Source organism: Oncorhynchus nerka, linkage group LG27, assembly GCF_034236695.1.
Source record: "Oncorhynchus nerka isolate Pitt River linkage group LG27, Oner_Uvic_2.0, whole genome shotgun sequence".
Taxonomy (NCBI): Eukaryota; Metazoa; Chordata; class Actinopteri; order Salmoniformes; family Salmonidae; genus Oncorhynchus; species Oncorhynchus nerka.
The window spans coordinates 96,464,142-96,486,755 of record NC_088422.1 but is presented as its reverse complement, the minus strand read 5'-3'; the positions used below and the strand labels follow the sequence as shown (position 1 = coordinate 96,486,755).

Sequence of the window (22,614 nt, the reverse complement as noted above, 5' to 3'; positions counted from 1 at the left end):
AAACACATTTTACAGTTTTTATTTAATTAAAGAAACACAATCGAGATGTAATTTAAACACTTTATACCGTTGTTTTTAATGACAAAAGGGTCATCAGAGCAACTTATACAAATACATACACATGTACTTCTTCCCCTAGGAACCTTTTTTCACACCTACATCAATATCTTCCTTCACCACCACTTGGTTTCCAACGTCCTTATTATATCCTCCATATTTTCTGTCCTTGCTTGAAAACATCCTTGTCTGCTAACCCCTCATGACCTCCAGGGCCATCCTGCAGCTCATGGCCACTCTGCAGCTCACACAGGTGTGGGTGTAGTCCTCATCCCCAAGTTTCATCTCCTCATATCTCTTCAACTCAGAGTCCTGAGTGACCAACAACCATTCCAAGCACTGACTGCACTGCGCACAGACTTCCTTTGTAGGTGGTTGGGCTTCTAGTATGACAAAGGTTTTTCCTTTAATCCCATTGTACTGCAATGCAAACAGAGTGATCAAAGCCCAAGTCAGTTTAAAAACTCAAATTAAAAATATTACAATATTATTCAGTCTTTAAAAATACCTATTCCTATGATATTTGATTAATTAATTAATTGGTGATTTTAGTTGTGACCTGTGAGTCTAAACACGGTCAGCCTCCAACTTACAGGCAGCTTTCTTGGTGAGGTGGAGACAGACTGAGTCCCTCCGCAGCGCAGCAGAGACAGGGGTATTTTTCTGGTGGTGGGGTGCTCTTTGCAGCAGAAGCTGAACACACTGGCAGCCAGGTAAACATCCCAGTGATCAGGATGTTCTTTCACCAAATCTGACACCAACCTGTCCAGGTATATGATAAAACATGTATGAAACAAAACACATGCCTATTATAACAAGTCAGCTGGGCTAGCATGTCATGTGTTTGGATTCAGAAAACTGACAAAAGATTATTGCAATCATTACCCAGTTCTATTTTGCGCTTCTTGAAAAATTAAAAGTTAAGCAATGTCTGGGTTGCAATGCACTGGTAACAGCACGTGTTTCCGTTGGCGACTTCAATATTCTACAGTAAATTCTTCCAATCTTGCGACTGACTCACTGAACGGTCTTGCAATGATAGAAGGCAATCAGCCTGCCACATAGTGCTCTATCCACGCAGCCTCTTCCCAGTCAGGAGACTGAAACGATTTGGCATGGGTCATCAGATCGGCACCAGAGCGCCAAGTCAAGGTCCAAAAGGCTTCTTAACAGATTCTACCCCCAAGCCATAAGACTCCTGAACAGCTAATCAAAGAGCTACCCAGACCCCTCTTTTACACTGCTGCTACTCTCTGTTTATAATCTATGCATAGTCACTTTAACGCTACCTACATGTACATATTACCTCAGCTAACCGGTGCCCCCGCACATTGACTCTGTACCGGTACCCCCCTGTATATAGTCTAGCTATTGTTATTTTACTGCTGCTATTTAATTATTTGTTACTTACATTTTTTTTAACTTATCTTTTACTTGAACACTTATTTTTATTAGGTAAGAATTTCACTGTAAGGTCGACACCTGTCAGCACGTGACAAATCAAATTTGATTTGATTTGACAAGCAACAAACTATCCATAAGATTTTCAAATCTAGTATCAAGGTACATTGGAGGACAAACCGGTCTACAAGGGACTTTGTTACTGGATCCAGTGACACTCCCAGAGGACGGTAGAATATGAGTTGGCCTGTCAGTTTCTTCAGATCACCCAAAGCCGAGTTGATCTGTAAAATGTTAAAAATAGGAGGGGTACTTAATATTAATGAGATCATTTGGTGCAACATACACAACCAATACAAGTGATTTTGTTTTCAGGTGGTGGTACAGTAACGCTAGCATGAATACATGCTGAACATACCGTATAAGAAACTACACAATACCATCTCTATAAACTAACCACAGTATCTCTTACCTCTACAGTCAGCATTACACCCAAACAACACAGGATTCCAACAGGGAAGCCAAAGCGAGAGATGAGGTCAGAGATGATTTTGGCAATCTCTTTACTGTTGTTGGTCTTCATGGGGTAGGCTTCCATCCATTTGGAGTAGTAGTCCATTACAGTTAGTACAAACTTGTGTCCAATTTGGGTCTCTGGAAATGGCCCCTTCACTTCCATTGTCAGCCAATCCCATTTCTCCTTGATCTGGTTCAAATATCATAAAATGTAAGATAAAAAAATAATACAAAATGTAATAACCTTGTTCAAATCAAATTGTATTAGTCGCATGCGCCAAATACAACAGGTGTAATAGACCTTACAGTGAAATGCTGAATACAACAGGAAATGCTTACTTACAAGCCCTTAACCAACAATGCAGTTTAAAAAAACGATTTTTTTTTTTTTTTTTTTAACCAGTAATCAAAGAGCAGCAGTAAAATAACAAGACTATATACAGCAGGATACCAGTACAGAGTCAATGTGGAGACTATATACAGCAGGGTACCAGTACAGAGTCAATGTGGAGACTATATACAGGGGGTACCAGTACAGAGTCAATGTGGAGACTATATACAGCAGGATACCAGTACAGAGTCAATGTGGAGACTATATACAGCAGGGTACCAGTACAGAGTCAATGTGGAGACTATATACAGGGGGTACCAGTACAGAGTCAATGTGGAGACTATATACAGATACCAGTACCAGAGTCAATGTGGAGACTATATACAGCAGGGTACCAGTACAGAGTCAATGTGGAGACTATATACAGGGAGTCAATGTGGAGACTATATACAGTACAGTAGAGTCAATCAATGGAGACTATATACAGTGGAGACTATATACAGGGGGTACCAGTACAGAGTCAATGTGGAGACTATATACAGGGGTACCAGTACAGAGTCAATGTGGAGACATATACAGAGGGTACCAGTACAGAGTCAATGTGGAGACTATATACAGGGTACCAGGAGTCAATACTATATACAGTACAGAGTCAATGTGGAGACTATATACAGCAGGGTACCAGTACAGAGTCAATGTGGAGACTATATACAGCAGGATACCAGTACAGAGTCAATGTGGAGACTATATACAGCAATGGGATACCAGTACAGAGTCAATGTGGAGACTATATACAGCAGGGTACAGAGTCAGTACAGAGTCAATGTGGAGAGACTATATACAGCAGGATACCAGTACAGAGTCAATGTGGAGACTATATACAGCAGGGTACAGAGTCAGTAGACTAGAGTCAATGTGGAGACTATATACAGCGGGATACCAGTACAGAGTCAATGTGGAGACTATATACAGCAGGATACCAGTACAGAGTCAATGTGGAGACTATATACAGGGGTACCAGTACAGAGTCAATGTGGAGACTATATACAGCAGGGGTACCAGTACAGAGTCAATGTGGAGACTATATACAGCAGGGTACCAGTACAGAGTCAATGTGGAGACTATATACAGCAGGGTACCAGTACAGAGTCAATGTGGAGACTATATACAGTACCAGTCACAGAGTCAATGTGGAGACTATATACAGCAGGGTGGAGACTATACCAGTACAGAGTCAATGTGGAGACTATATACAGCAGGGTACCAGTACAGAGTCAATGTGGAGACTATATACAGCGGGTACCAGTACAGAGTCAATGTGGAGACTATATACAGCCAGGAGTCAATGTACCAATGTGGAGACTAGTACAGAGTCAATGTGGAGACTATATACAGCAGGGTACCAGTACAGAGAGTCAATGTGGAGACTATATACAGCAGGGTACCAGTACAGAGTCAATGTGGAGACTATATACAGCAGGATACCAGTACAGAGTCAATGTGGAGACTATATACAGCAGGATACCAGTACAGAGTCAATGTGGAGACTATATACAGCAGGGTACCAGTACAGAGTCAATGTGGAGACTATATACAGAGTCAATGGGAGACTATATACAGCAGGGTACCAGTACAGAGTCAATGTGGAGACTATATACAGCAGGGTACCAGTACAGAGTCAATGTATATATACAGCAGGGTACCAGTACAGAGTCAATGTGGAGACTATATACAGCAGGGTACCAGTACAGAGTCAATGTGGAGACTATATACAGCAGGGTACCAGTACAGAGTCAATGTGGAGACTATATACAGCAGGGTACCAGTACAGAGTCAATGTGGAGACTATATACAGGGGGTACCAGTACAGAGTCAATGTGGAGACTATATACAGCAGGGTACCAGTACAGAGTCAATGTGGAGACTATATACAGCAGGGTACCAGTACAGAGTCAATGTGGAGACTATATACAGGGGGTACCAGTACAGAGTCAATGTGGAGACTATATACAGGGGTATACAGAGTCAATGTGGAGACTATATACAGGGGTACCAGTACAGAGTCAATGTGGAGACTATATACAGCAGGGTACAGTACAGAGTCAATGTGGAGACTATATACAGGGGCTACCAGTACAGAGTCAATGTGGAGACTATATACAGCAGGGTACCAGTACAGAGTCAATGTGGAGACTATATACAGCAGGGTACCAGTACAGAGTCAATGTGGAGACTATATACAGCAGGATACCAGTACAGAGTCAATGTGGAGACTATATACAGCAGGATACCAGTACAGAGTCAATGTGGAGACTATATACAGCAGGATACCAGTACAGAGTCAATGTGGAGACTATATACAGCAGGGTACCAGTACAGAGTCAATGTGGAGACTATATACCAGTACAGAGTCAATGTGGAGACTATATACCAGTACAGAGTCAATGTGGAGACTATATACAGCAGGGTACCAGTACAGAGTCAATGTGGAGACTATATACAGCAGGGTACCAGTACAGAGTCAATGTGGAGACTATATACAGCAGGATACCAGTACAGAGTCAATGTGGAGACTATATACAGCGGGGTACCAGTACAGAGTACCAGTACAGTACAGAGTCAATGTGGAGACTATATACAGCAGGATACCAGTACAGAGTCAATGTGGAGACTATATACAGCAGGGTACCAGTACAGAGTCAATGTGGAGACTATATACAGCAGGGTACCAGTACAGAGTCAATGTGGAGACTATATACAGCCAGGGTACCATATACAGTACAGAGTCAATGTGGAGACTATATACAGTAGGGTACCAGTACAGAGTCAATGTGGAGACTATATACAGCAGGGTACCAGTACAGAGTCAATGTGGAGACTATATATACAGGGGTACCAGTACAGAGTCAATGTGGAGACTATATACCCAGTACAGAGTCAATGTGGAGACTATATACAGCAGGGTACCAGTACAGAGTCAATGTGGAGACTATATACAGACTATATACAGGGGTACCAGTACAGAGTCAATGTGGAGACTATATACAGCAGGGTACCAGTACAGAGTCAATGTGGAGACTATATACAGTACAGAGGTGGAGACTATACCAGTACAGAGTCAATGTGGAGACTATATACAGCAGGGTACCAGTACAGAGTCAATGTGGAGACTATATACAGCAGGGTACCAGTACAGAGTCAATGTGGAGACTATATACAGGGACTATATACAGGGGGTACCAGTACAGAGTCAATGTGGAGACTATATACAGCAGGGTACCAGTACAGAGTCAATGTGGAGACTATATACAGGGGTACCAGTACAGAGTCAATGTGGAGACTATATACAGCAGGGATACCAGTACAGAGTCAATGTGGAGACTATATACATATACAGCAGGGTACCAGTACAGAGTCAATGTGGAGACTATATACAGCAGGGTACCAGTACAGAGTCAATGTGGAGACTATATACAGCAGGGTACCAGTACAGAGTCAATGTGGAGACTATATACAGCAGGGTACCAGTACAGAGTCAATGTGGAGACTATATACAGCAGGGTACCAGTACAGAGTCAATGTGAGAGACCAGTACAGAGTCAATGTGGAGACTATATACAGGGGTACCAGTACAGAGTCAATGTGGAGACTCATATATATACAGGGGTACCAGTACAGAGTCAATGTGGAGACTATATACAGCAGGGTACCAGTACAGAGTCAATGTGGAGACTATATACAGCAGGGTACAGAGTCAATGTGGAGACTATATACAGCAGGGTACCAGTACAGAGTCAATGTGGAGACTATATACAGCAGGGTACCAGTACAGAGTCAATGTGGAGACTATATAGACTATATACAGGGGTACCAGTACAGAGTCAATGTGGAGACTATATACAGCAGGGTACCAGTACAGAGTCAATGTGGACTATATACAGCAGGGTACCAGTACAGAGTCAATGTGGAGACTATATACAGCGGGTACCAGTACCAGTACAGAGTCAATGTGGAGACTATATACAGCAGGGTACCAGTACAGAGTCAATGTGGAGACTATATACAGCAGGGTACCAGTACCAATGTACAGAGTCAATGTGGAGACTATATACAGCAGGGTACCAGTACAGAGTCAATGTGGAGACTATATACAGCAGGGTACCAGTACAGAGTCAATGTGGAGACTATATACAGCAGGGTACCAGTACAGAGTCAATGTGGAGACTATATACAGCAGGTACAGTACCAGTACAGAGTCAATGTGGAGACTATATACAGCAGGGTACCAGTACAGAGTCAATGTGGAGACTATATACAGCAGGTACCAGTACAGAGTCAATGTGGAGACTATATACAGCAGGGTACCAGTACAGAGTCAATGTGGAGACTATATACAGCAGGGTACCAGTACAGAGTCAATGTGGAGACTATATACAGCAGGGTACCAGTACAGAGTCAATGTGGAGACTATATACAGCGGGGTACCAGTACAGAGTCAATGTGGAGACTATATACAGCAGGGTACCAGTACAGAGTCAATGTGGAGACTATATACAGCAGGGTACCAGTACAGAGTCAATGTGGAGACTATATACAGCAGGGTACCAGTACAGAGTCAATGTGGAGACTATATACAGCAGGGTACCAGTACAGAGTCAATGTGGAGACTATATACAGCAGGGTACCAGTACAGAGTCAATGTGGAGACTATATACAGCGGGATACCAGTACAGAGTCAATGTGGAGACTATATACAGCGGGATACCAGTACAGAGTCAATGTGGAGACTATATACAGCAGGAGACTACCAGTACAGAGTACAGTACAGAGTCAATGTGAGACTATATACAGCAGGGTACCAGTACAGAGTCAATGTGGAGACTATCAATGTGGAGACTATATACAGCGGGGTACCAGTACAGAGTCAATGTGGAGACTATATACAGCAGGGTACCAGTACAGAGTCAATGTGGAGACTATATACAGCAGGGTACCAGTACAGAGTCAATGTGGAGACTATATACAGGGGGTACCAGTACAGAGTCAATGTGGAGACTATATACAGCAGGATACCAGTACAGAGTCAATGTGGAGACTATATACAGCAGGGTACCAGTACAGAGTCAATGTGGAGACTATATACAGCAGGGTACCAGTACAGAGTCAATGTGGAGACCAGTACAGAGTCAATGTGGAGACTATATACAGGGGGATACCAGTACAGAGTCAATGTGGAGACTATATACAGCAGGGTACCAGTACAGAGTCAATGTGGAGACTATATACAGCGGGGTACCAGTACAGAGTCAATGTGGAGACTATATACAGGGGGTACCAGTACAGAGTCAATGTGGAGACTATATACAGCAGGGTACCAGTACAGAGTCAATGTGGAGACTATATACAGCAGGGTACCAGTACAGAGTCAATGTGGAGACTATATACAGTGGGTACCAGTACAGAGTCAATGTGGAGACTATATACAGGGGTACCAGTACAGAGTCAATGTGGAGACTATATACAGGGGGTACCAGTACAGAGTCAATGTGGAGACTATATACAGCAGGGTACCAGTACAGAGTCAATGTGGAGACTATATACAGCAGGGTACCAGTACAGAGTCAATGTGGAGACTATATACAGCGGGGTACCAGTACAGAGTCAATGTGGAGACTATATACAGCAGGGTACCAGTACAGAGTCAATGTGGAGACTATATACAGCAGGGTACCAGTACAGAGTCAATGTGGAGACTATATACAGCAGGGTACCAGTACAGAGTCAATGTGGAGACTATATACAGCAGGGTACCAGTACAGAGTCAATGTGGAGACTATATACAGCAGGGTACCAGTACAGAGTCAATGTGGAGACTATATACAGGGAGTACCAGTAGTAGTCAATGTGGAGACTATATACAGCAGGGTACCAGTACAGAGTCAATGTGGAGACTATATACAGAGACTATATACAGCACCAGGAGTACCAGTACAGACAGTCAATGTGGAGACTATATACAGCCAGGGAATACCAGTACAGAGTCAATGTGGAGACTATATACAGCGGGTACCAGTACAGAGTCAATGTGGAGACTATATACAGCGGGGTACCAGTACAGAGTCAATGTGGAGACTATATACAGCAGGGTACCAGTACAGAGTCAATGTGGAGACTATATACAGCCCAGTACAGAGTCAATGTGGAGACTATATACAGCAGGGTACCAGTACAGAGTCAATGTGGAGACTATATACAGCAGGGTACCAGTACAGAGTCAATGTGGAGACTATATACAGCAGGGTACCAGTACAGAGTCAATGTGGAGACTATATACAGCAGGGTACCAGTACAGAGTCAATGTGGAGACTATATACAGCAGGATACCAGTACAGAGTCAATGTGGAGACTATATACAGCGGGGTACCAGTACAGAGTCAATGTGGAGACTATATACAGCGGGGTACCAGTACAGAGTCAATGTGGAGACTATATACAGCAGGGTACCAGTACAGAGTCAATGTGGAGACTATATACAGGGGGTACCAGTACAGAGTCAATGTGGAGACTATATACAGCGGGATACCAGTACAGAGTCAATGTGGAGACTATATACAGCAGGGTACCAGTACAGAGTCAATGTGGAGACTATATACAGCAGGGTACCAGTACAGAGTCAATGTGGAGACTATATACAGCAGGGTACCAGTACAGAGTCAATGTGGAGACTATATACAGCAGGGTACCAGTACAGAGTCAATGTGGAGACTATATACAGCAGGGTACCAGTACAGAGTCAATGTGGAGACTATATACAGCAGGGTACCAGTACAGAGTCAATGTGGAGACTATATACAGCAGGGTACCAGTACAGAGTCAATGTGGAGACTATATACAGTGGGTACCAGTACAGAGTCAATGTGGAGACTATATACAGGGGGTACCAGTACAGAGTCAATGTGGAGACTATATCAGTGGGTATATACCAGTACAGAGTCAATGTGGAGACTATATACAGGGGGTACCAGTACAGAGTCAATGTGGAGACTATATACAGCAGGGTACCAGTACAGAGTCAATGTGGAGACTATATACAGCAGGGTACCAGTACAGAGTCAATGTGGAGACTATATACAGCAGGGTACCAGTACAGAGTCAATGTGGAGACTATATACAGGGGGTACCAGTACAGAGTCAATGTGGAGACTATATACAGTACAGAGTCAATGTGGAGACTATATACAGCAGGGTACCAGTACAGAGTCAATGTGGAGACTATATACAGCAGGGTACCAGTACAGAGTCAATGTGGAGACTATATACAGCAGGGTACCAGTACAGAGTCAATGTGGAGACTATATACAGCCAGGAGTCAATGTGGAGACCAGTACCAGAGTCAATGTGGAGACTATATACAGCAGGGTACCAGTACCAGTACAAGTCAATGTGGAGACTATATACAGCAGGGTACCAGTACAGAGTCAATGTGGAGACTATATACAGACCAGTCAGAGTCAATGTGGAGACTATATACAGTGGGTACCAGTACAGAGTCAATGTGGAGACTATATACAGCAGGGTACCAGTACAGAGTCAATGTGGAGACTATATACAGTGGGTACCAGTACAGAGTCAATGTGGAGACTATATACAGTGGGTACCAGTACAGAGTCAATGTGGAGACTATATACAGCAGGGTACCAGTACAGAGTCAATGTGGAGACTATATACAGTGGGTACCAGTACAGAGTCAATGTGGAGACTATATACAGCAGGGTACCAGTACAGAGTCAATGTGGAGACTATATACAGGGGGTACCAGTACAGAGTCAATGTGGAGACTATATACAGCAGGGTACCAGTACAGAGTCAATGTGGAGACTATATACAGCAGGGTACCAGTACAGAGTCAATGTGGAGACTATATACAGCGGGGTACCAGTACAGAGTCAATCAATGTGGAGACTATATACAGCAGGTACCAGTACAGAGTCAATGTGGAGACTATATACAGCAGGGTACCAGTACAGAGTCAATGTGGAGACTATATACAGCGGGTACCAGTACCAATGTGGAGACTATATACAGAGTCAACAGAGTCAATGTGGAGACTATATACAGCAGGGTACCAGTACAGAGTCAATGTGGAGACTATATACAGGGGGTACCAGTACAGAGTCAATGTGGAGACTATATACAGCAGGGTACCAGTACAGAGTCAATGTGGAGACTATATACAGCAGGGTACCAGTACAGAGTCAATGTGGAGACTATATACAGCAGGGTACCAGTACAGAGTCAATGTGGAGACTATATACAGGGGTACCAGTACAGAGTCAATGTGGAGACTATATACAGCGGGGTACCAGTACAGAGTCAATGTGGAGACTATATACAGCAGGGTACCAGTACAGAGTCAATGTGGAGACTATATACAGGGGGTACCAGTACAGAGTCAATGTGGAGACTATATACAGCAGGGTACCAGTACAGAGTCAATGTGGAGACTATATACAGCAGGGTACCAGTACAGAGTCAATGTGGAGACTATATACAGCGGGGTACCAGTACAGAGTCAATGTGGAGACTATATACAGTGGGTACCAGTACAGAGTCAATGTGGAGACTATATACAGGGGGTACCAGTACAGAGTCAATGTGGAGACTATATACAGCAGGGTACCAGTACAGAGTCAATGTGGAGACTATATACAGCAGGGTACCAGTACAGAGTCAATGTGGAGACTATATACAGCGGGGTACCAGTACAGAGTCAATGTGGAGACTATTATTGTGGACCTAGACTCGGCGCTCCGGTACCGTTTTTCGTGCGGTGGCAGAGAGAACAGACTAGGGTGGCTGGAGTCTGACCATTTTTAGGGCCTTCCTCTGACAACGCCTGGTATAGAGGTCCTGAATGGCAGGAAGTTTAGCCCCAGTGATGTACTGGGCCGTACGCACTACCCTCTGTTGCCTGTTTTCTGTTTTCCAGAATAAACCCGTATGTCAGAAATCTTACCCTGATTGCGAGCTTGGGGATAAAGATCAGCCCTTGCTTTTGTAAAGCTGAAGGTGGGACCTGAAATTGTCAGGAGAGTTCAGTGATTAAAGCAGGAAATAAAGGGTTAGGGTTATATAAAGCCTTTATACAATGTGGTTGATCATACACACAACTAGCCGTATAAGCCCGTACACACTGTATACACACAACTAGCCGTATAAGCCCGTACACACTGTATACACACAACTAGCCGTATATGAGTTTCAACGTAGCCCTCGTTTGAGCCCATCAGGATTGTTCGGTTGCGAGATTGGCACAATCGATCGATTCTGATTGGCCCAATCAGCCTCATAAGAGCTACCACTTACTTCATTTGGTTTATCTTTCACAGCCCAGTCAATACTCTGCAAAAAAAAACACAAAAAAAGTATATATGAAATATCACCAGAAATGTAAAATCTCCAGATAAGAGCAGACCTGTGTCAAATACTCAAACACGAGGTGCGCTTCAATTAGCTTACCTGGCAGGCTGGAAAGACAGTGTTCCATTGGTTATTGTACTTGGGCGAGCTAAATCAAGCACACCTCAAGTTTTTTAACATGACATGTATTTAACGATTCAAGGTCTGGATGTGTGATATGTTTTGCTTTGTACCTGTGGTATACAGTAGTCGTCATGGAAACGACTTGGGTGCCATATACTGTGGTTTAAGTAACTGGGAGTCTTCTTCAACCGCGTTGACTCTGCAGAGCTAATGTTTCATTACAAGAAGAATCAAGAGAGGGAAATAATGAACTGCTTAATTTCTTCACAACATTGAGTCATAACCTATAGCTCCTACAAACTGTATTGGTTTTGAGTACCACTTTGGCTCAGCTTGTATTGATGACACATCCTCAGGAACACGATCCTCAGGAAACTGAAATCACAAGTAGAGGTTAATACATTTCCTTTGTGAAAGATTGACAATAAAGTGTGCATCCTAGCCATATCAAAAACAATACAAATGGAAAACTAGTAGGACTAGTTGTTTTATCTCACCAAGGTTACTCTTTTCCTCGTTCCAGCTGTTTTCTAAAACAATAAGAACTCAACAATAAAAACACGCTGCTCAAAAGTTCAAACCAACAAAGCCAAAGCATGATTCAAGATGTTATCATATGCATCAAAATAATAACCATTTTGAAAAAGACCCAGTCAAAAACCTTCAACAGAAAAATACACCTGCATCAATTCACAAATTACCTTTTTTTGGAACTGACTAGGAAAGGAAAATATAGTTGGAATGGCATCATTACGTAAACGAATACCACGCCCAGTTGAGGGTGTTATCAGGTACTTCTCCTCGAAATGCTCGGAACACAGTCTGGAGCTTTTGGTTGGCTTCCAGGCTTTCAGTCTTGTCTGATGGATCCACTTTTTTAGTCTTTTGGCGTCGCTCAGTGGAAATCTGATGGCATAAGACAAAGTCAAAAAGAAATAAGTAAAAAGTAACAACTTCACAATTTCACAGAGCTCCCGAGTAGCGCAGTGTTTTAAAGCACTGCATCTCAGTACCAATGGCGTCACTACAAACCCGGGTTCGACTCCAGGCTGTATCAGAAGCAGCCGTAATTGGGAGTCCCATTGGGCGGCACACAATTGGCCCAGTGTCGTCAGGTTAGGGTTTGGCTGTCATTGTAAATAAGACTGACTTGCCTAGTTAAATAACAGTTCATTCAAATAAAAGAGCTAATAATGATCAACAGAGATGAGAGGTACAATGCAGCTGTTTTTATCTCAATACCAAAATCATTTCTGGGTAACAATTAAGTATCTTACTTCAAATAAAATGGTCAAAAATAAACTAAAATAGCTCCTTAGCAAAGAGCAATTTCTCAAGCAAGAATTTAGCAAGGACTGTCTGAAAGGGGACTGAGTGGGGAGGGGACTGAGTGGGGAGGGAAAACTGAAAAATAGGTTTGGATTCTCTTTCTTATTGGTCTATCAACTAATTTAGTGCCTGGTGACATCACCAGGCAGGCCAAAACTCCATCCCACCAAAACATTCCAGGCAGTCTTTATAAACAGCTCTTACACGAAAAGGTTAATATCACAATTTTCACAATATAATTCCAAAATCAGAGTTTGAATATATATATATATATAAACACAGGAAATCACATCTGTGATAGTGCTGGACATTTAAAGCTAATTCAGAGAAAACAGATGTCCTTGACACTTGTTTTGGTATACAGCTTAGGGATGGGGCTATAAGGAAATGTAACCCTGTAGTGCTCTAGATGAAAGGGGTGACAGTCCAGGACTCCCTAAAAACATGCCACTTTGATACATGTGACTTTTCGTAGCAGGAAAGCATTCTCCTAACTTGCTACATTAATTCTCCTAATATGCAACAAAAACGTTGTTTTTAGGTCATCTCATGACAGTCCATGACATCAGGGGTGTAATCATTAAGACATGCTGTTTTACATCTACTGGTAGGTCCCTCTCCGTTTCGTTCCGTTTAAGAATGTTTTGCAAAGGAAGCCGTTTTACTCCACACGGGAAACGGGTTGCAAATGAAAAAAATAGTTTCTATTGGTCAAATTCAGGTGGTCCCTCCCCGTTTCGTTTGCTTATGTTTGGTTCCTAGTGAATACACCCCACGACGGGCTGAAACATATTTTGAAGCCCTGTGTTGTTTGTTTACATCATTGTTGTAAAACAATGGAGTAATAAAACCTTATATTTTGGGTATGATATAGAAAAACAGTTATGGCTAGCCTAAATATCGTCAATAGCCGAATTTTAAAAATCATTGCATTGGACATATTCCCAGATCCCTTCACAACAGGACTTGTTTGTTTAGCTTTAAGACAAAAACGAATGTAGTAATAACGTTAGCTAGCTAACTAGTTTGTTATGATAAGTTATAATACGACATGATCTATAACATCGAAATGACCGTAAATCTGTCAGCTAGCCTCACAAGATAACGTTAGCTGCTAAATAACTTGTTGGCTAACCAGTTGCTCACACTACGTTGTTAGCTAATAGCGTGTTGTTAGTCAAATGCTGCAAGCCTTACCTGTGAAGCCTAACTTTTTTAGCACGCAACTGATTATTTTTATCATATCTACCATGTCCTCTATTCTTACAGCTGTAAGCTGAACATGACATTTCTGATTTACAAATTGTTGATATTTTCCTTCTTCGTGTGAATTTCCGGCAGACGTTGTGTTATGTATTGCTGCCTTTCGAAGGTCTGGGGGGCGTATTGCACATTTGGTCACCCAAAAATAAAAGGGAAAGGTGGAATGGGAAAATCTTAAATTGCACCAGGTCGAAACTCTGCATCAAAGCTCAACAAGACAGACAGGGCTTGATATTTTTTTTCTTCCTCATTAGTGGTTTTATGACTTGTGGCAAATGAAAAGGTTGTGCAACACCGCCACCAACTGGACAGGGTGGGAAAGAAGGAAAATAACACCATGTAAAATACCTAGTATGGGTTGCTGCAGCCCAATATGGTGACTAGGGTATGAGCGAGTGGGTGTGTCGAAATGCAGAGTTGCAGTTTTAAAGCCAATTTCCTGCAAATCTACACATTTTATCATAGGGGGTCCTCCAGATAGCATATGATAGCAAAATGTGTAGATTTGCAGGAAATTAGCTTTAAAACTGCACATTTTATCTCAGCCTTATGGAAAAATAGGAACAAAAGAATGAAATGAGCTATAGAAACAGCCCATGGCAACAAGTGTAGAATTGCTGGAAATTAGCTTTAAAACTGCAACATTTTCTCTTGGCCTCATGACAAAATCTGTAATATATAATTATAAAACTGCAAATGTTTCCCTCTGCACCATGGCAAAATGTGTTAAAATGCAGTAAGTTAGCTGTTTTCCCTGGCCGCAAATGCAGTAGATCGAGTAGGTGTGTTTTGTATCAGGTGAAAGTTGATTGCGTTCATTTTGGAACAGGGCTGCCTCCTGTTCAAAGCCCACGGTGAAGTCGGCTCAAAACAAAAGTGACGTAATTAGGCACATGGAGTAATGAATAGGGTTCTGTGTTTACACATGCAAAGTGATTGTTTTGGATAAAAACTATCTATAACGTAGGCTATTTAGCCAACACTTTTATCTACTTCATTAAATCAGCATTTCCTAATCTCCCATCCTCTATCTTAATCGCTCCTCTTTCACACCAGATGCCGAACTAACCCTGATTCAGATGACCATCCTACCCATGCTAGATTACGAGAGATCGGCAGGTAAGGGTGCTCTCGAGCGGCTAGATGTGCTTTACCATTCAGCCATCAGATTTACCACCAATGCTCCTTACAGGACACATCACTGCTCTCTATACTCCTCTGTAAACTGTCCATCTCTGTATACCCGTAGCAAGACCCACTGGTTGATGCTTATTTATAAAACCCTCTATGGTCTCACTTCCCTCTATCTGAGATATCTACTGTAGCCCTCATCTTCCACATACAACACCCGTTCTGCCAGTCACATTTTGTTAAAAGTCCTCAAAGCACACACATCCCTGGGTCGCTCCTCTTTTCAGTTCGCTGCAGCTAGCGACTGGAACGAGTTGATAAAAACACTCAAACGGGACAGTTTTATCTCCATCTCTTCATTCAAAGACTCAATCATTGACACTCTTACTGACAGTTGTGGCTGCTTCGCATGATGTATTTTCGTCTCTACTTTCTTGCCCTTTGTGCTGCTGTCTGTGCCCAATAGTGTTTTGATAAGAGAATTATGTTCTCAAGGTACATAACCCAATGTAATTATATTACTCAGTCTGCAAACCAGAATGTGTAAGATCCGAATGAATCGTCGAATGAAACAGACGGAGCCCAGCTAAATAGTCAAAAAGGTTTATTCACGGGAACGTTCTAAAGTCAAGAATACAAAACAATTAATTTTATACTGACTTCTCACGCCCACATTCACACAAACAGACGCACACAATGTCCTCACTACCCAGCCGACAGAGTTTAGGGAGACCTTGAGCCGTACTCCCTGTTCTCTCCCAAATCTCTGGTCAGGTCGGCGACGAATTTTGCTCAGTCTGTCTTAAAAATTCCATAAAGACAAACATTAGCTATATTGTTTTACCCTAATTCTGACTAGAACTACACATTTATTGATTATAATTTTAAACATTCTAATCAATTCCATACAATTATATGGTTTCAGGGTGGAATATTCTAATCTTTCAATTAACAGATAAATATCATTAACATGTTTGTACCATGATTTGTGCTGCTGCCATGTTGTGTTGTCTACTACATGTTGTGTTGCTACCATGTTGTGTTGTCATGTGTTGCTACCATGCTGTCTTAGGTCTCTCTTTATGTAGTGTAGTGGTGTCTCTCTCTTGTCGTGATGTGTGTTTTGTCCTATATTGTTATTTTAATCCCAGCCCCCGTCCCCGCAGGCCTTTTGTCTTTTGGTAGACCGTCATTGTAAATAAGAATTTGTTCTTAACTGACTTGCCTAGTTAAATAATAAATCATACAAATACAGAAAATAAAATGATCCAAAATAAACTTAGTCATGTGTGCATACATTTTATGTATGGGTGTTCCCGAGCAGGAATGGAACTCAAGCCTAGCTTTACAAGCACCATGCTCTACCAACTACAGAGGACCCCTCCTGTCTCAGCCTCCAGTATTTATGCTGCAGTAGTTTGTGTCGGGGGGCTAGGGTCAGTTTGTTATATCTGGAGTACTTCTCCTGTCCTATTCGGTGTCCTGTGTGAATCTAAGTGTGCGTTCTCTAATTCTCTCCTTCTCTTTCTTTCTCTCTCTCGGAGGACCTGAGCCCTAGGACCATGCCCCAGGACTACGTGACATGATGACTCCTTGCTGTCCCCAGTCCACCTGGCCGTGCTGCTGCTCCAGTTTCAACTGTTCTGCCTTATTATTATTTGACCATGCTGGTCATTTATGAACATTTGAACATTTTGGCCATGTTCTGTTATAATCTCCACCCGGCACAGCCAGAAGAGGACTGGCCACCCCACATAGCCTGGTTCCTCTCTAGGTTTCTTCCTAGGTTTTGGCCTTTCTAGGGAGTTTTTCCTAGCCACCGTGCTTCTACACCTGCATTGCTTGCTGTTTGGGGTTTTAGGCTGGGTTTCTGTACAGCACTTTGAGATATCAGCTGATGTACGAAGGGCTATATAAATACATTTGATTGACCATATCTGCCATCCTAAATGGAAACTAGTTTAATTTAAATGTGTATTTTATGAAAAAGAGATGTATGTTTCTAGACGATGCACAATGCTGCCTTGTTGACATGACCCAGCGGCACAGATTACTGTTCCATTTGAGAAGGGCGCTCCTCCCTCCCCTCTTTGACCCTTTCAAATAACGGGCCATAGACCGCTGCGCCCCAGTTCAGCATAATCAAATGTCTCTGTCTACTGTCCCCCAACAGAGTGGGAAGTAGCTGCCTAGTAGCCAACATCAAGGTGATAGTCACAGTAAGCAACAGTCTAACTAACCTATAGCAGAGCTCCTTTCAACACGCCCACTCCTGTCCTTTCAACATGCCCACTCTCCCATACTCTGGTTCCCATAATGGACTGCAATTACCCCATTCTCAAAAATACCCCAAATCAGAGAGGAATAGATGAAGCACTGAAGAAGTATATAGATGTCTGCCCAAATACATTATTAAACAACAATCTACTGTTTGAGCACACACAACTTGAAAACAATACCGTTTTTATTTCATTCCAAAAACTTTTATGACTGAGAAACTTATAAGTATATACACATTATAAACTCTTATTGTTCAAACTTCTTCCCCTAGGAACCTTTTTTCACTCCAACAGCAATCTCTTCCTTCACCACCACTTGGTTTCCAACGTCCTTATTATATCCTCCATCTTTTCAGTCTTTGTTTGAAAAACTTTCTCATTTACATCCAGTTCTTCATGTCCTTGTCTCCTAACCCCTCATGACCTCCAGGGCCACCCTGCAGCTCATGGCCACCCTGCAGCTCACACAGGTGTGGGTGTAGTCCTCATCCCCAAGTTTCATCTCCTCATATCTCTTCAGCTCTGAGTCCTGGCTGACCATGCTCCATTGACTGCACTGATTGCACTCCACACGGACTTCCCTTTGAGGTGGCTGGGCATCTAGTATGACAAAGGTCCTTCCTTTTATCCCATTATCCTTCAATGCAAACAGGTTGGTCAAAGCACAAGTCAGTATAAACGCTCAACTAAAATTCAAACCTATTTCTATGTGCATTTTCTTCATTCATTAAATGGGAATCAATAATATGAGTATGTTTTGTTGTAGGAGTGGTGAAGTGTAAACACGGGCAGTCTCCAACTTACAGGCAGCTTTCTTGGTGAGGTGGAGACAGACTGAGTCCCTCCGCAGCGCAGCAGAGACAGGGGTATTTGTCTGGTGGTGGGGTGCTCTTTGCAGCAGAAGCTGAACACACTGGCAGCCAGGTAAACATCCCAACGATTAGGATGTTCTTTCACCAAATCTGACACCAACCTGTCCAGGTATATGATGAAAAATGTATTAAAACAAAACACATGCATATTATAACGGGGCGGCAGGGTAGCCTAGCGGTTAGAGCTTTGGACTAGTAACCGAAAGGTTGCAAGTTCATATCCCCGAGCTGACAAGGTACAAATCTGTCATTCTGCCCCTGAACAGGCAGTTAACCCACTGTTCCTAGGCCATCATTGAAAATTAGAATTTGTTCTTAACTGACTTGCCTAGTTAAAATAAAAAATAACAAGTTAGCAAGTCAGTTGGGCTAGCATGACATGTGTTTGGATTCAGTAAACTGCCAAAAGATTATTGCAATCATCCCAATTCTATTTAGTAGACTATCCATAGTATAAGCTTTTAGAATCAGGTGGCTGTGTAGCAAGGTACATTGGAGGACAAACCGGTCTACAAGGGACTTTGTTACTGGATCCAGTGACACTCCCAGAGGACGGTAGAATATGAGTTGGCATGTCAGTTTCTTCAGATCACCCAAAGCCAAGTTGATCTGTAACATTTAAAAAGAGGGGAACTTAACAGGGGTTTGAACCAGTTCAGGGAACAGGACCAGAAAACAACAACATTTTTGGAGGAACAGAATCAGAACAGGGAACGAAAGTTGTTCTGGAACAGAACAGTTGTTTGAAAACCATGGGAACCGGTTAATAAAGTCATTTTACTTTCCAGGCCCACAAAAAATTGCTACAAAGCGTCTATGCAAAGCCCTCACTCTGTCACTCAGAAACGTATTCCAGTGCCTGCCTGCTGAACATCAAATCAAATTTGATTGTCACATATGCTGAATACAACAGGTGTAGTAGACCTTACAGTGAAACTTTATTTTGCTGGTCAGAACAGTGGAATGGAACTACACAAATTATGGTTTTGTTCAGAGCGAAACAATTGGAAATAAATTTGGTTCCAGCCCCGGTACTTAATATTCACGAGATAACTTAGTGCAAAACTTAATTTCCGCCCAAAACATTTTATTTAGGGCAGTACAGTAACACTTACATCCATACATGCATCTCTTACCTCTAAAATGTGTGCTCGAGTCAAACAAGACAGGATTCCAACAGGGAAGCCAAAGCGAGAGATGAGGTCAGAGATGATTTTGGCAATCTCTTTACTGTTGTTGGTCTTCATGGGGTAGGCTTCCATCCATTTGGAGTAGTAGTCCATTACAGTTAGTACAAACTTGTGTCTACTTTTGGTCTCTGGAAATGGTCCCTTCACATCCATTGTCAGCCAATCCCATTTCTCCTTGATCTGGTTCAGATAAAGTAATTTGCAGTTATAATATGTAGTTATATGTGTAGTTATGTGTAGTTATAATGTGTAGTTAAATGTGTTATATGTGTTATATGCACATCCATTAACATGAGGTAATGGGCTGGGTAATACACACTACAGTAACCCTTTAAGTTGACATGGGTCAAAATAATGTTGTTGCCTGCTGTCCAGAATACAATGGTCTGTCAGAAACCTTACCTTGATTGCGTGCTTGGGGATAAAGATCAGACCTTGCTTTTCTAAAGTTGCAGATGGGATCTGAAATTATCAGGAGTTCAGTTATTAAAGCACGTGTATGGAAAGGTGTAAGGTTATAGAAGACCTTTATAGGATGCTGTAATCATACACGCAACTGGCCCTAGAGGTCTGGGCCTCATCAACATCGTTTTGGTTGGGAGTAACAGCGACACTACTTTTCAACACGCTCCTCCCTGGGATTTTTGAGCAGGTACTGTGCATTAAGCTGTTTGGATGGAAACATTTGGAATATTTGGCAAAAGATACATACATGGTTGTTCTGTAAGGAATTAGGGGAACCCTTTCCAAACCAACAATTTTGATGAGCTCAATTAGCTTCATAATGAGGGCTAATTCACAACTTACTTCTTTAGGCATGTCTTTTACAGCCCAGTCAATACTCTGAAAAACAAATAAATACTAAATAAATAAACATGAATTAAATATTTGTAAAAAAAAATCTTTAAAAAAATCTAGATAAGAGTGAAATGTACTTTGTACCTGTGGAACACAGTAGTCGTCATGGAAACGACTTGGGTGCCATATACTGTGGTTTAAGTAGGTGGGTGGAGACTTCTCCCGTTGTGTCGACTCCTCGGGAACAGGATCCTCTGGGAACTGAAATCACCAGTAGAGGCAAAATACACTTTTATTTGTGAAATCAAAAAGGGAAATACATATGTGGCATATCCTTCAGTGTAAACAGCAACACCAATGGAAAACTGGTATTACAGTTTACATATCCTTCAGTGTAAACAGCAACACCAATGGAAAACCGGTATTACAGTTTACATATCCTGTAGTGTAAACAGCAACACCAATGGAAAACCGGTATTACAGTTTACATATCCTGTAGTGTAAACAGCAACACCAATGGAAAACCGGTATTACAGTTTACATATCCTTCAGTGTAAACAGCAACACCAATGGAAAACCGGTATTACAGTTTACATATCCTTTAGTGTAAACAGCAACACCAATGGAAAACTGGTATTACAGTTTACATATCCTTCAGAGTAAACAGCAACACCAATGGAAAACTGGTAGTACAGTATTACATTTTAATGTTGCATTTCTCACCAAGGTTACTCTTTTCCTCCTTCCGGCTGTTTTCTGAAACTACAAGAACTCAACAATAAAACACAAAGTTCAACTCAACCAACAAAGCCAAAGCACGGTTCAAGAATCGCTCATATGTTAAATTCACAACCGCCAGACTCAGTTAGGTCTAATAGTTTAAATGAAAACAACACACCTACCTCAATTGACTAAATACCTTTTTTTGTAGGTGACTAGGAAAGGCAAAGATAGTTGGTATTGCATCATCACGTAAACGCACTGTCTGCCCAGTTCTATCCATGCACCTCTCCTCAAAATGCTCTGAGCACAGTAAGGAATGAGGGGTTGGCTGCCAGTCTTTCCATTTCATCTGACCCACCCACTCTTTTATTCGTTTAGGGTCACGCTTTGGAAAGCTGTTAACACAGGAAAAATGTTAAAAGAACCAAATGTAAACAGGGCAATCTGTGATTGTAACATACATTTTTGAACTTTTAAATTAATTATATATAACCATTGATTCTTGAAGAATATAACTTATAAATGCACCATGAGCTTAGTTCAACTGTCATACCCCATCAGAACCCAAAATATAAGTGTGTAATTGTAAACAAACACTTTATAGCCTCACAACATTGCTAAAACTATAATTTTGACATCATGGATGGTCACTCTGATCAGTCCTTGCATTCATAGCTATGTCTATGAATTTGACAGTAGTTACATTTCTCCAGCCCCATCCCTCATCTATTTACCAAAATCAGCGGCGAGGCTTTGTTATTGTTACTGTTTGAAATGCAAATCGAAAAAGACAGGGATGAAACATCGAGCACTTAGGACGGGGTACTAAGGGGTGTTCAGTTGTTTAGAAGTTACACGGTCTTTATGATAAGGTAACTAACATTTATGTCACATTCGTCTAAATCAAGGTATAGCCGATGTATTACTGGAAATCTTAAACTAGCTACACAAGCTAACCAAGCACTGTAGCTAACGTAAGCTGACTAACTAGCTGGCCAAATGTCGACGTTAATCAGATGCTGAAAGCCTACCTGTGAAATGTAACCTTGTTTGTTTTATGTTTAACATTTTTAAACGTATTCCTACAGTTGAAAGCTGAACAACGCCCTGGCATTTTTGCTCGGTAGCTAGTTTTAGCTAACGACTATTAGACCAGGGAATATAAAAAAAATAAACAAGGA

The 22,614-nt window shown here is 41.9% G+C and overlaps 2 protein-coding genes across 2 annotated transcripts; both read right to left on the bottom strand.

The window, feature by feature from the left end:
• Nucleotides 1–48: 48 nt before the first annotated feature.
• LOC115127684 (uncharacterized) lies at nucleotides 49–14,685 on the bottom strand. Its single transcript, XM_065012382.1, has 11 exons — nucleotides 14,375–14,685; nucleotides 12,550–12,754; nucleotides 12,346–12,378; nucleotides 12,168–12,223; nucleotides 11,959–12,055; nucleotides 11,672–11,707; nucleotides 11,322–11,381; nucleotides 1,931–2,164; nucleotides 1,639–1,742; nucleotides 651–819; nucleotides 49–477 (listed from the first exon to the last, which is right to left on the bottom strand). The coding sequence occupies exons 1-11, from the start codon at nucleotides 14,464–14,466 to the stop codon at nucleotides 250–252; spliced, it is 1,314 nt and encodes a 437-aa protein (XP_064868454.1). The 5' UTR covers nucleotides 14,467–14,685; the 3' UTR covers nucleotides 49–249.
• Nucleotides 14,686–18,017: 3,332 nt separating this feature from the next.
• On the bottom strand, nucleotides 18,018–22,613 carry LOC115127683 (uncharacterized). The gene is made up of 10 exons (XM_029657299.2): nucleotides 22,465–22,613; nucleotides 21,630–21,828; nucleotides 21,434–21,472; nucleotides 20,855–20,971; nucleotides 20,720–20,755; nucleotides 20,315–20,374; nucleotides 19,859–20,092; nucleotides 19,228–19,331; nucleotides 18,655–18,823; nucleotides 18,018–18,487 (listed from the first exon to the last, which is right to left on the bottom strand). Exons 1-10 carry the CDS (start codon nucleotides 22,545–22,547, stop codon nucleotides 18,260–18,262), a joined length of 1,269 nt encoding a protein of 422 aa, XP_029513159.2. The 5' UTR covers nucleotides 22,548–22,613; the 3' UTR covers nucleotides 18,018–18,259.
• Nucleotide 22,614: the final 1 nt, after the last annotated feature.

Bases quoted from the DNA above. Each gene is read 5' to 3' on its own strand.
- LOC115127684 (XM_065012382.1), bottom strand. From the start codon at position 14,466: ATGTCATGTTCAGCTTACAGCTGTAAGAATAGAGGACATGGTAGATAT. The intron at 11,382-11,671 runs GTAAGTGGTAGC...TGACAATTTCAG, and splicing joins TGAAAGATAAACCAAATGAA to GTCCCACCTTCAGCTTTACA. The intron at 820-1,638 runs GTTTGTCCTCCA...ATACCTGGACAG, and splicing joins ACAAAGTCCCTTGTAGACCG to GTTGGTGTCAGATTTGGTGA.
- LOC115127683 (XM_029657299.2), bottom strand. From the start codon at position 22,547: ATGCCAGGGCGTTGTTCAGCTTTCAACTGTAGGAATACGTTTAAAAAT. The intron at 20,972-21,433 runs GTGAGAAATGCA...TGGTGATTTCAG, and splicing joins GGAGGAAAAGAGTAACCTTG to TTCCCAGAGGATCCTGTTCC. The intron at 20,375-20,719 runs GTAAGTTGTGAA...TGATAATTTCAG, and splicing joins TAAAAGACATGCCTAAAGAA to ATCCCATCTGCAACTTTAGA.